Consider the following 12672-nt stretch of genomic DNA (forward strand, 5'->3'; position numbering starts at 1 on the left):
AGACAGCATATTTTTATGTCATATTGTTTTTTGGCTATCATTATACGCTGTATTTGGCTTTTGACTGGTATACCCCGCCATACGTACGGACAACATCGCCGTCCGATACCTATTGCGAAAATTTGCGGTACTTGACTTCCTTCGGCATTTATTTGACAGGAGCTTCCCAAACCGCACCATTAACGTAAATGAAATCAGTAATGGACAAGTATATCCCAACTAAAATGATAAAGAATAGCAATTCCTCACCCTGGATCAATAACAAAGTCAGGAAAGCTCATAAAAAGAAACAGCGAGCATACAATTCTTATCGTAAAAACCCAACTAATGAGTCATTGAATAAACTACGTTCTCTTCGTAAGCAAACAAGATAACTAGACAAAACTATCGTAAATATGTTAACTCTATCTGCTCTGATTTTCCCAAGAAGTTTTGGTCACATATTAAACACCTAAAACAGGACGCAACAGGTTTCCCCAGTCTTAAACATAAAGGTAAACTGGAAATTGACAACAGAAACAAAGGCAGCATTCTAAACTTACAGTTCAGTTCAGTTTTTACTCAGGAAAAGGACGATCTACCCCACCTTCCCCATAGTACGATTCCTACAATGCCCGACTATAACATTAGTGTTAACGGAGTAACTAAACTCCTAAAGGACTTAAATCCGCATAAAGCAAGTGGCCCTGACGGCCTCCCGTCAAGAATCCTCAAAATGACAGCAATTGAAATAGCCCCTGCCTTTACTTTTATTTGCCAGCAATCATTAGAAACAGGTCAGATTCCTTCCCATGGCTACATGCCAACATTTCTCCCATACATAAGAAAGGTGAAAGGACAGACCCTGCTAACTACCGTCCATTTTCGTTGACATGCATAATGATAAACAACATGGGTTCAGGAAAAATCGTTCATGTGAGTCACAACTCATCTTAACAACAAACGACCTAGCCCGTTCTCTAGACTCTAAATCCCAAACTGACATGATTATAACAGACTTTGCCAAAGCTTTTGACAAAGTCCCGCACAACCGTTTGCTTCTCTAAAACTGCAGACTTACGGGACTAGAGGCAGGCTTCTGTTTCGGCAAGAATAGAAAGCAGTAGTAGTTGGGGGGACACTCAGAGTGGACAGAAGTAACATCCGGCGTACCCCAGGGTACAATATTAGGGCCCCTTTTGTTTTAAGTTTATATAAATAACCTCGCTGACAATCTTAACTCTAATATTCGTCTCTTTGCGGACGACTGTGTTATCTACAGAAAAATAACCAATGATAAACATCACTCCCTTTTGCAAGACGACATTAATACATTTATATCATGGCAGAACGTATGCAGATGGAACTACATCCGGCCAAATGTTTCGTCATGCGCTTTACTCACAAACACAAGCCTAATCTATATAATTATAAACTAGGTAACCACATCCTAGCCGAAAAAATAATCATAAGTACTTAGGAGTTACTTTGAACAACCATTTGAGCTGGTCTCAACACATTACCTCCAAAGCGAACAAGTCCCTGGGCTTTGTTAAACGAAACCTCTACAGTTGCCCCAAATCTGTTAAACAAAACGCAAATACAAGTTTGGTCAGACCGCACTTGGAATATGCCAGTGCGGTTTGGGACCCTTACCACAAGGACCACATCTTAAAAACTTGGAGCTGTACAAAAAAGAGCAGCTAAATTTGTCACCAATTCATATTCCACACACATTAGCACAACTAAACTTGTTTCCGACCTAGGATGGGACACATTACATAATAAAAGAACAGCCAGTAGAATAACTATCTTACACAAAGCTGGACAAAATAAAATTGCCTTACCGGTTGCAACTCAGCTTTCGTCCGCACCGCGCAAATCGCAGCAACCCGATTTCCTACAAGACTCTAGCATTCCAGAAGGACTGCTATAGGTATTCGTATTTCCCACGGACTGTTAGATACTGGAACGAGCTTCCGCAGGCCTTACCAGAAATACCAGAGGCCAACAAGTTTGAGGAAACTGTTCTGCTACACGTGAGGAGTGTTTTTAGCGCTGAGCACCCCCCCCCCCTGCGTTTTTGACCCCAACTGAGGGGTGTTACTACATCAATCTCCTCGACTCATGTCACGGTAGAAGGTAAACCCATAGGGGCTCATCCACTCATGACAAGGTACTGAATCCACAGCAGATGCATACAGGAAATCATACAAGCCTTCAACCTGTACACCGATACTAATGATGAAAGCTCAAGTGACGACGAATGTTAGAGTGATGACAAAGGGGGAGACAACACCTTCCAGATCTCCAGAAGTTTTGCACACAAAACCGCGAATAGAAGCAGTGTATGTCGAAGGGACTGGTTGCGGACTTGTAATACACAGGGGCCCCAAAAGTAGATTAGTTTGCCGAAGTTGTAGACGGCAAATTCGTAACTGTTGGCACATCCACCACTTTAGAGACTATTGCCAAAGACAGGACGTGCCACTACCAGAGGAGCAGCACACTGCAAGAGCCTCCAAGCCCCAGGATGGAGTGTCGTTTCGCCCGATTCCGTACCCAGCATGGCCAGACCACATGAAAGAACTGAATAACAAGCACCTGTTTGGCCTGACCACATTTCCAGAACATCTTGTGCCCTCCATTTGGGATGCTAGTACTACCTGCAACCATGGAAATCCATGGGACAGAAGGGATCCGGTGAAGGAAGGCTGGGTGGCATTCCGCGGTGTCACTATACACCTCGAGGCAGGCGCTTTGCCAAACTACATCGACAGAACAGCACAGGAGACACGTGAGTGGGTTGTGTACTTCAGACCAACCACGGGGAACTGTGACTGTAGGCTACCATACGACGGCCAAGAAGACCTCCTGTTCAATTTCTCAAACAAGGTCATGTACAGCTACAGTTATCTATTCGCGTACCTACACAACATGATGGAAAGCCAACACCCCTAAGAGCCTACCACAGAGCATGCCAGCGAACAAACAAGATGTCCACCACAACACAACTAACCGATCGCGACTACGACACTTTCCTGTACGCATACAACACTTTCGAACGACTCCTCGACATTGACTGGACAACGTCTTTTCAGTGCCCCACATGCGGTCCGCAACCTAAAGTCATCATCACGGATGGCATCACACTGGGATTCAAGAAAGACCTCATACCAGAGCTGCAGGATGACATCCAGCATTCAGATGTAAGTACATGTATTCTTGTTTGAGAAAGAGCACAATGTGCATGATGATGATACTAACTAGTATGCGTCTTCAAAAACTTACACACTGCATTAATTACATTCCTTATAGATCTCAAGATTAACTGTTTATAAGTATAACCACAAGCTAGTACATGTAATTACCTGGATGTCTAACCTTCATGGACATCAGACAATATTTAACTTTAAAGAGGGTTCTGGACTCGCATTGTGAAGCCAGTTCTCCGTATCTGCTTTCTATTTATTTAACTGCTTTTGTTGTGCAACCAGTAAGTTGGGAAGGTGACAGACGGTCACCGAAACGTCAGTTGTGTACGAAACATTTTTGTGTAAAACGTGTCTCTTTACACAAATATTGTGTCAAATTTACGCTAGAATTGTAAGATGACTGCAATAAACTTAAACATGGCCTAAATATTTTCCAGCCTCCTGTAATCAACAGCGGCAGCAGGCATCAGCAACGTGTCCTCATTAAAGACGAATTAACTAGGGCAACACTGCGGCGATTTGCTGGAGTGGGCAAGGCTCTTTCGCTGCAACAGTGCAGGGAGATGGAGAGTAAGATGGCCAGCAGTGGCAACAGGGCACTGTCCAACCTTGTGAAACGTTTCCGCAATGGACAGAGGATAGATGTCGTTGCACCAAAGACTTACAAGTGAATGTCCAAAATATTAACAAATTTCTTAAAGTACTATAAGCCTCCCTTGTACATTTCTATGAAAAATAGGTTAAATGCACTAACAGAAAATAGGGAAAACTAATATCATATCGTATATGGATGAGGTATTGTCTGTCCTCTTCAGGAACTTGATAAATAGTGACAGATTCACATGGCTAACACTGTACGTTGTCGACGCTAATGGGGGAAGGGGCAGAAACATACGGTAATGTATATAGACAGTAGCAACATACAGCTACATGTAGACATAGGTGTTTTTCATGACATCTCAGAACATGTCAATGTGGCAAATTTTTGGTCCGAAATATAATAAAGACATATTGTTAATTATTATAGTAAACGTTAAGAAGATTTCTATAAGTAGGATTTTACAGCCAATTTCAGCCATCGAGCACGGATGTGTTCCCCTAATACCGTTAATAACACCTACCGGTATATGAAAAAAAGAACAGCAGAAGAAACCGATTACAGTAAAATATCTTAACGTAAACATGTTTTCACAGCGAGAACTCAGGTCTGCAATTCGTAAACACGCGGTGGAATCGGCGGCCAAGAGAGGATTCCGCCGTGCAACAGTTGATGTAAGTAACTGAACGCCGAGCTCAGTAAATTGTAGGTCTGATTATTTTATACGTTTATGCTAATTCATCGTGAAGTAATTAATTTAGGGCGTATACAGAATAGTGATATGTTTATTCAACGAAATGAAACACACGGGCGGCGTGACTCGCCTAGGTAGTCTGAGTCTAATATTTTCTTTATAGGTCTGCAAGTACTTCCCACATCTCTAAAAGGGGGCTGTGGAGGTGGAGCTGTGGAGAACTCTCCGCACTCACCGATATGAGCAGAAGAGGTGACGTTTATTTCTTTATTACTGAATTGAAATGCACAAATTGAAAGTGAATGAGAAAGCAAAGTAGAAAGTTTCAGATTCAATAACAAATACTATCATGGAACCAAAGTATACGTGGGCATTTACCATTTATACGTGTTAAAGTTAAATGAGGGTGAACATAAATAAACATTATTTATTGAAATCAAGAAGTGATAGAATTAAGATAAGGCTGTCATTGGGTCCAGAATATGATTTACTGATATAATCCATGATGGGAATCGATTGAAGATATCTTGTTATGTCTGTAGAACCCGCCCAACAAGACCAGGCTCACAGCAGAAGCCAACCGTGACGATCAAGCGTCAAACGGGGACGTGCTGGCCACCGGAACGGTGGTAAGGCGGCGGGACACTACGGGGGCACTGTAGCATATCATTACTTTCTTAAATTGGTAAATACATTGGTCGGTTACAAAATGTGTCACAGGATGTAAACCACTGGTAACAAGGCGGCATACACGTAAAATACACAAATGCAACGGAAGAATTAACGTCGTCAAATTCTACACAATACAGAACTAGAAGCGAATTGATTGCATCCTAAACGTAAATCGTTTCTGTGTTGTGTAAAGTAGTGGATAAGCTCGTACCGTACTTAGAAAGAAGTCAATATTAAAATGGTACTTAAAATGAGCATTTTAAAACTTATTTATGACATCATGTTGTTCATTTCGTTTCCTTCATCTTTTTATTAGGATTCCAAGCGGACAAAGAGGACAGGAGACAGAATTTTTTAACGTTTTAGTTTTGTGGTACCTATATTTTTGATGACGTCGTTGTAATTTAGTGTTATACTTTTTAGTTCACCTTAGACGTCGTTTTAATTTAGTGTTGTATTTTCACTTGTAGTCTTAAATGTTCGACGAAGAAGATATTAAAAGAATGATGACAATGAAGATGATGACGGCTTTATTGCTAGTAAAACATTTTGCAAGCCGAAGGTTGAATCGCACGTTTTATGACATCATTGTCCACCTTAACAAAAAAGTCTAAGATTGAATATTAAGGTTTACTAGGACTTGGCAACTACACCAACGTTTTATGTGAAAAACAAAAATAGTAAAAAGTGACCCCAATGGCCTGACCAAAACTGGCCTACCATTGGGCTAACCAATAAATTTCTAGCATAGTGAGGAAATTATCTAAACACTAAAGGGAAAACGAAGGGCTCTCACCATTGTTTTGGCCCGATTTCTGGTTACATGTCAGATCGACAGTCAGTAAAAAGCTGTAACGTTACATGTATGGCTGGTATCTATGTAAAAAGGTAGTGGCTTGTTACTGATAAAATTGCAAAGAACAGATGACAATCTGTGAAACTGAACCAAATTTTGTTCATAACCATGATTCTAAAACTTCAAGGTCATCATAGAAAAATGAGCAAAATATGTCATGTAAGGGTGTGAAACCTGTCATAATAATCATGATTGTAAAATTGACTTTTGTAGGTTGAATGATTGCATGATATTACAGAATAGTCTTTGAGGGTTTTTGAGTGATATTTATAATGTTTAGATCATAGCATCTAATAGCCATGCCCCCCTCCCCACTTTCAAGGTCACCCATGCCCAACTATTCTACAACTTTCTGAAGAGTTTCCCCAAGGTGATTTTAACATTTTTTAATAATGTTTAGGTCATAAAATCTAATCATGATTATGCCCCCCTCCCCACTCTCAAGGTCACCCAACTGTTCTACAACTTCCTGGAACTGTCGGAGGGCGAGGCGTACACGTTCCGTGCCTGCGCGGTGAACGCCGTCGGCGCTGGGCCGTATGCACAGACTCCACCCGTGGAGACCAGGGAGAAACTCAGTAAGACAATGATCACAACTGTTCCCGATACTACTATTACTACTAACAGTACAACTGTAAACAGTTACAACTCTTACAGGCTACTGTTACTGAATGTGTTGTTGCTACTTACTGTAACAACTAAATCAAGGGAGTTTGTATGACTGCACGTATCTGTTCATGAAAACTTAGTAATTCAGAAACACCTTGTGGTGACTATCCAGTTATGCAATTCAGGTTGAAATAAAGTCATAACAGGAAGAGAAATCTGCATGGAAAGTCATCAATTTACAATCGCACATACACATGAAAGATTGGTAATGAAAGTCTATTAGTGAAACACTGTTTTAATGACTGTCCAAAATAGAAAAGAAATTCTTACGATTTCTCACGACAAAGATGCTTGGCTTGATAAGATTAACATATAGAAAGCAACTATTTTTTGCTTGACAAAAATGATGACAAATTTTCTTCAAATTTTCCCCAGTTCCCCCTGGCATCAGACTGCAGGAGGAGATGACAGTCCGTGCAGGAGAGACCATCAACATCGCGGCCGGCATCACCGGCAAGCCCGTCCCCGCCATCAGCTGGGAGCGCGGCGGGAAGCCTCTCATGGCCGTGGACCGCGTCAGCCTGGTGAACGACGCCTCCTCCTCCAACCTGGACATCAGGAAGTGCATGAGGAAGATCGACCAGGGAGTGTATCAGGTTACAGCCAAGAACAAGGTCGGCACGGCCAGCAAACAGATCAAGGTCACCATCCTGGGTGAGTAATGTCTTTGAAAATAACTACACTTTTTTCACAGCAATCCGTGTTTTTGTTTTTGGGAAACACCAAAGTTTGGTTTTTAACATGCATCCAATATACCATCGCCAAACCAATTATACACTGATCTCTGGTTTTAAAGTTACCCACAAGATGCCATAATATTTGTGTTAAGACTGAGTTGTCTTACATGTATATGTTGAATTGGCTGTCACATGCCAATAAGTAGTACTACTTGAATTGCATAGCTGAATCCAGTGATAGAAATCCTGGTAAAGAATGTGATAGATGTGTATGTTACATTAGTGAATTGTGCATATCACATTGATTTCTGTCTTGAAGTACCCACATATACAAAATGTAAATCCCCCATTATGTATATTATGACATTCAAGCATTTGACATTCAAACTTTTAGTTTGGAAACATGTACAGTGTATAAGAAATCTTACAATTTGTTGATCTCAAGATGTCTGTAAATCCCTAAGACTCAAAATCTCTAACCATATTTTCCTCTACCTCCCAGATGTTCCTGGCGAGCCTAACGACGTGAAGATCAGCCGTGTGTTCGCGAACGAGATGACGGTGACGTGGAGCAAGCCGTACCAAGATGGCGGCAGCCCCATCACCAATTACGTGGTGGACCGGCGCGACGTCCACATGGTCACCTGGACTCAGGTGTCCGCTAGCATCGACCCCAAGAAAATGTAAGTTCAGTTCAGTTCAATTCATCCTCTTACAAGCTAGGTACCCCTATGGGTGCCTGGGTGCCTCTCCAGGCATTGCCTTTTGTGTATGAGTAAGAATAAACAGAGCAGTAGTTTGTTAGGCTAGACCATGTGAAGGTTATACATGATGCACATGGTCACCTGGACTCAGGTGTCCGCTAGCATCAACCCCAAGAAAATGTAAGTTCAGTTCATCCTCTTACCTCTATGGGTGCCTCTCCAGGCATTACCTTTTGTGTATGAGTAAGAATAAACAGAGCAGTAGTTTGTTATGCTAGACCATGTGAAGGTTATACATGACGTACATGGTCACCTGGACTCAGGTGTCCGCTAGCATCGACCCCAAGAAAATGTAAGGCTTTACCTTACTCGCTCACTCACTCACTTTCTATCTGGTTTAGCATCTGTTGTTCCCTGTCTTCCAAGGGTTAGATGTGCTTGCACAGCAGTACTGAGGCTTGATGGTAGCCCACCACTTGCCCCTATCCTCACTCCAATTTTTATTCACATTTAGCAAAAGAGGATTGGACAAAGAGCAAGCATGCTTGCAAAAGCCCTCTATAAAACTATAAAAACAATGCCTTTGTAATGACCACAAAAAGGGCAATAAAATAGGAAATACAAATGGAGGAAAAAGTAGCAAAAACAAGATGAGTAATGGTGTGTAAATCAGTTACAAAAATCCTCCACAAACATGTGAATGAAAGTTTTTGTCTTGATTAGTACATTGTTTTGACTTGTATCTTTTTACATATTGTGATGTGAAGAAACTATTCTATTTATTTGTTTTCATGACTAAATGCCAGAAAAATAAGCCAATGGATATGTGTTTCCCCCCTGTAGGGTGATTGTAGCCCACAAGCTGCTGGAAGGTGTGGAGTATGTGTTCCGTGTCAGGGCAGAGAACAACATCGGAGTCGGCCCACCAGCCGAGTCCAAACCTACCCTGGCCAGGAGCCCATATGGTAGGATTTACCTCAAATGTGTTAACGGCTTCATTTAAGTTGTCCCGAGTATGCAAATAAGTAAGATAAAGCATCAGTTTGAAGCATACAAATGTATGTGGGACACAATTTACCTGGCTGTATATTGTATCTTAATGATTGTATATCACTGCATTACATGTATTGTACATCCTAAAGTCTCAGATATGTTAGAAAGCCCACATGTTTGAACTGAAGATCTTATCTCTTGACTCTCTTGCCTTGTTTTGTTTGGGGAGATTTAGATATGCAGTTTGCAACATGTCTTTACGTCTTTCTAATGCAAAAGTGTCCAGAGGAATCTGAACATTCTAGTCCACTGCTGTGGTTGTAAGTACAAGACTGCAACTACAAAGTAACAGCTTTCTCTGCACAGAAAATGTCTCTGTACATCACTCTAGAATTATTATAGTATCAGTACAATACAAGATTAACAGTTGAAGTAATGGTTGTTGTTCCCTGTTCCCCCCAGGCCCACCTGGACCACCAGAAGCACCAGAAATCACGGCATCCGGTCGGAACTGGCTGAACATCGTCTGGTAAAAGCCGAAGGACGACGGCGGCGCGCCCGTTAGCAAAAACCCGACACAAGGCTGACAGTACAATTTTACTGAAAGGTCAAGATCCCGACCTACCCGTGCACTCGAGCCGGCGTGGCCGGTTCCAGGCGAGAGCGCCCAGGTCCTGAAGCTGTAGTGTGTTCGGAGGAAGGGAAAATCATTAATTCTGATTCAGATAAAGGTAACACCTTAATTGTCGTTTGATAATCATTACAATAAGAAGGGCAAGGAATTTGAGGTTCCCGAACAGGTTGCTTCTTTTCCGAGATCAGTATTTTCTCACAAGCTAACGTATTCTGAGTTTAAAAAGAGGAAAGAAGCATTTCCCACTCCGCCTAATGTTGAATTCGCGCTTCGGGCGCCGACTCTAGACGCAGTAGCTATGTGGATAATATGATTAAGCATGATACTGTCAGCACTGATAAGAGTTTTCAATTAGTGATTGCCAGGACCAGATGCTTATGAATGATAGCCCATTAGTAGGATTGTTAGCAGCAATTAATGGTTCTGACCATCCTCTAAACACTGGAGACGGTTTGCAATCGTCTTTGGTGTCTTGGGGATCTGCCTTCTCTACCATAAGTCAGTATAGGCGTAAGATGTGTGGCAAGGAAATGAAATAAGATATGAAACATGTTTGACTGACTTGCCAATCGCTACTTTCTTTTTTTCCCCGTCTGTATGGTGCAGGGAAATAAAATCGATCCTGAAACTTCAGGGTTCAGAACTGGTCGTGAACGTACCCGTATATGAGAATGCAGAGAACAAGGATATAGCAACCAACATATTAATCAAACAGCTCGAAGAAGTGGCCAAAGGTAGGCCATGCCTTGACCCTGCTCAACTCCCGGCGTACCGTCCCATCAACATCTGTCCAAAATACCACCTTGGGACGTCTATTCAGGCTAAAGTCTGGCAAGGCAGCGGGGCCGGATCAGCTGAACAATAGAATACTGAAGGAGTTTGCTTATGAACTTAGCAATCCTGCCACACATATCATAAACACATCCCTTAGAGAAGACCGTGCACCACAGATGTGGAAGGATGCGACAGTGGTGCCGTTTCCAAAATCACAACCGCTAACAATGGACAAATTGCGACCTGTATCACTAACATCTCAACTTGCAAAAGTGGCAGAGTACTTCATATCGAAATGGTTGATCACCGACATCAGATCATCATTGGATCCTAGGCAGTTCGGGTGTTTAGAGGGTCAATCTACCTTGGTAACCTCGTCACCTCCCTGTGCCGAGAATCTGAGAGACAAAACGTGAGCACACTGGTATTCACTGATATTTCTAAGGCATTTGATCGTATTGATCATACAGTTGCTATACAAAAACCGATCAGTGTTGGAGCAAGAAGCTCGCTTATCCCTTGGATTTGTGATTTTCTAACGCAAAGACGGGGGTCAACTGTCCAATTGGGAAGCCCTCACATGCTCTGTCCCACAAGACACACTTCTGTGCCCACTTATCTTCCTGGTCGTATTTGACGACGCCATTAGAACTGCAGCTGCGGAACAATGGAAATACGTGGATTATTTAACCTTGGGTGAGTAACGGAAATGCGCTATACCTCCGACATTGCAAACGGAGTTAGACTGTTTTAAAGACTGGTCAAAGAATAACCACCTATTACTTAACCAGGACAAATGTCAGACCATGGTTGTCTGTTTCATGAGGGTCCCTCCCCCACCATCAACCCTTCTCATCGACCGGACGGAACTAGAGGCGGTATGAGTCATGTGCCTGTTGAGGGTTTGGATCCAGAATAACTTGAATTGGGACAAACAGGTGGACGTAATGATTGACAAAGCAGGTGGTCGTCTCGTCATGCTGTGCAAGCTCAAGCGTGCCCAACTACCACTCTCGGACCTACTACAGAGCATATGTGAGACCAGTATTGGAATATTGTGTTCCGGTATTGCAGCCAGAACTGACCAGTACCCGGACTGTAAGGTTGGAGAGAGTGCGGAAGAGGGCACCTCGAACAGATGAAGAAGTCTATTCCACACAGTAGTACAAAAACATGGAGGCCATGGCTAAGGAAGTAATAGAAACATTCAGAACTGCAAAATTGAGCAGCACTCCACTTCAGTCTTTTAGCAGCAATGCACAGTGATACCAATAACATTTACGTATCGCCAGTAAGCTACACAGAGAAATAGACAAGGGAGTTGTGGAACAATACTATACAAACACGAGACCATAGGAACGCCACCGACAAACACAGCTTTGTCCAACGACCTCCACAGCTGCACTGGCACGTAATCCCTCCTTCAACAAGCACACTGTATATATCCATCCGCAAGAATATTTGACAAGCCTGCATGTCTAACGAAGAACTCCTGATAGGACGTAAACAGTCACATAAATACAGTTCAGTTTGTAATTTAACAGCTATAGCCGAAAAGCCTTTATACATGCGGTTACTATGACATGCCATTTCTTATTGCCATGGTGCGAACTACTTTCTGTCGCCCATGAATAACGTGGCAGTGATACAACAGCTGAGATGGATCTTGGCCTGAACACCTGGGTAACCTAATTTGATCAACTGCAACCACCAACCAGACGCTCTGGCGTAATGTGTTATCGAAATTTGAAAAGAACTACAAATTCTAATGACCGAGGGACTATGTTTTGAGTGCAACAACAATAAATGGATGCATGCCAAACTATAAATTCAGTCGACTGAAGGTTTGGCTTGCTACAAAAAAGTCTAGATCTAAAATCAACTATATTTGATGTAGTCATTAATACAAAATTGATCTGGCCTTTTGCACACGGCCTCTTGCTGTTGTTTCACTGTCCTTGACTGTAAATATCCATGTGCGGACAGAATATAGTTCCCATCTACAAACAATCCTGCATCACGATACACAGCGGCAGAATCGCTACATTTACTATGCCAGTCTTTGATTAGATAGGTACGTTCAATATGTAAATATAATTGCATTGTTGCTGTTTACCTTGAAGTATTTTGTATGTTGCTGCGGATGGATAATAAAAAATGCTACGGCCTTCGCTGGAGACTCGCGCCAGTGTAGCTTGGGTTGTCTT

At 42.3% G+C, this 12672-nt stretch overlaps 1 protein-coding gene across 1 annotated transcript; it reads left to right on the forward strand.

The window, feature by feature from the left end:
- Positions 1–4857: 4857 nt before the first annotated feature.
- Positions 4858–12004, forward strand: LOC109472417 (titin-like). The gene is made up of 5 exons (XM_019772186.1): positions 4858–6592; positions 7059–7337; positions 7863–8043; positions 8908–9029; positions 9520–12004. The coding sequence occupies exons 2-5, from the start codon at positions 7088–7090 to the stop codon at positions 9588–9590; spliced, it is 624 nt and encodes a 207-aa protein (XP_019627745.1). The 5' UTR covers positions 4858–6592; positions 7059–7087; the 3' UTR covers positions 9591–12004.
- Positions 12005–12672: the final 668 nt, after the last annotated feature.

Source organism: Branchiostoma belcheri, unplaced genomic scaffold (genome assembly GCF_001625305.1).
Source record: "Branchiostoma belcheri isolate BF01 breed outbred unplaced genomic scaffold, Haploidv18h27 scaffold273, whole genome shotgun sequence".
Classification (NCBI taxonomy): Eukaryota; Metazoa; Chordata; class Leptocardii; order Amphioxiformes; family Branchiostomatidae; genus Branchiostoma; species Branchiostoma belcheri.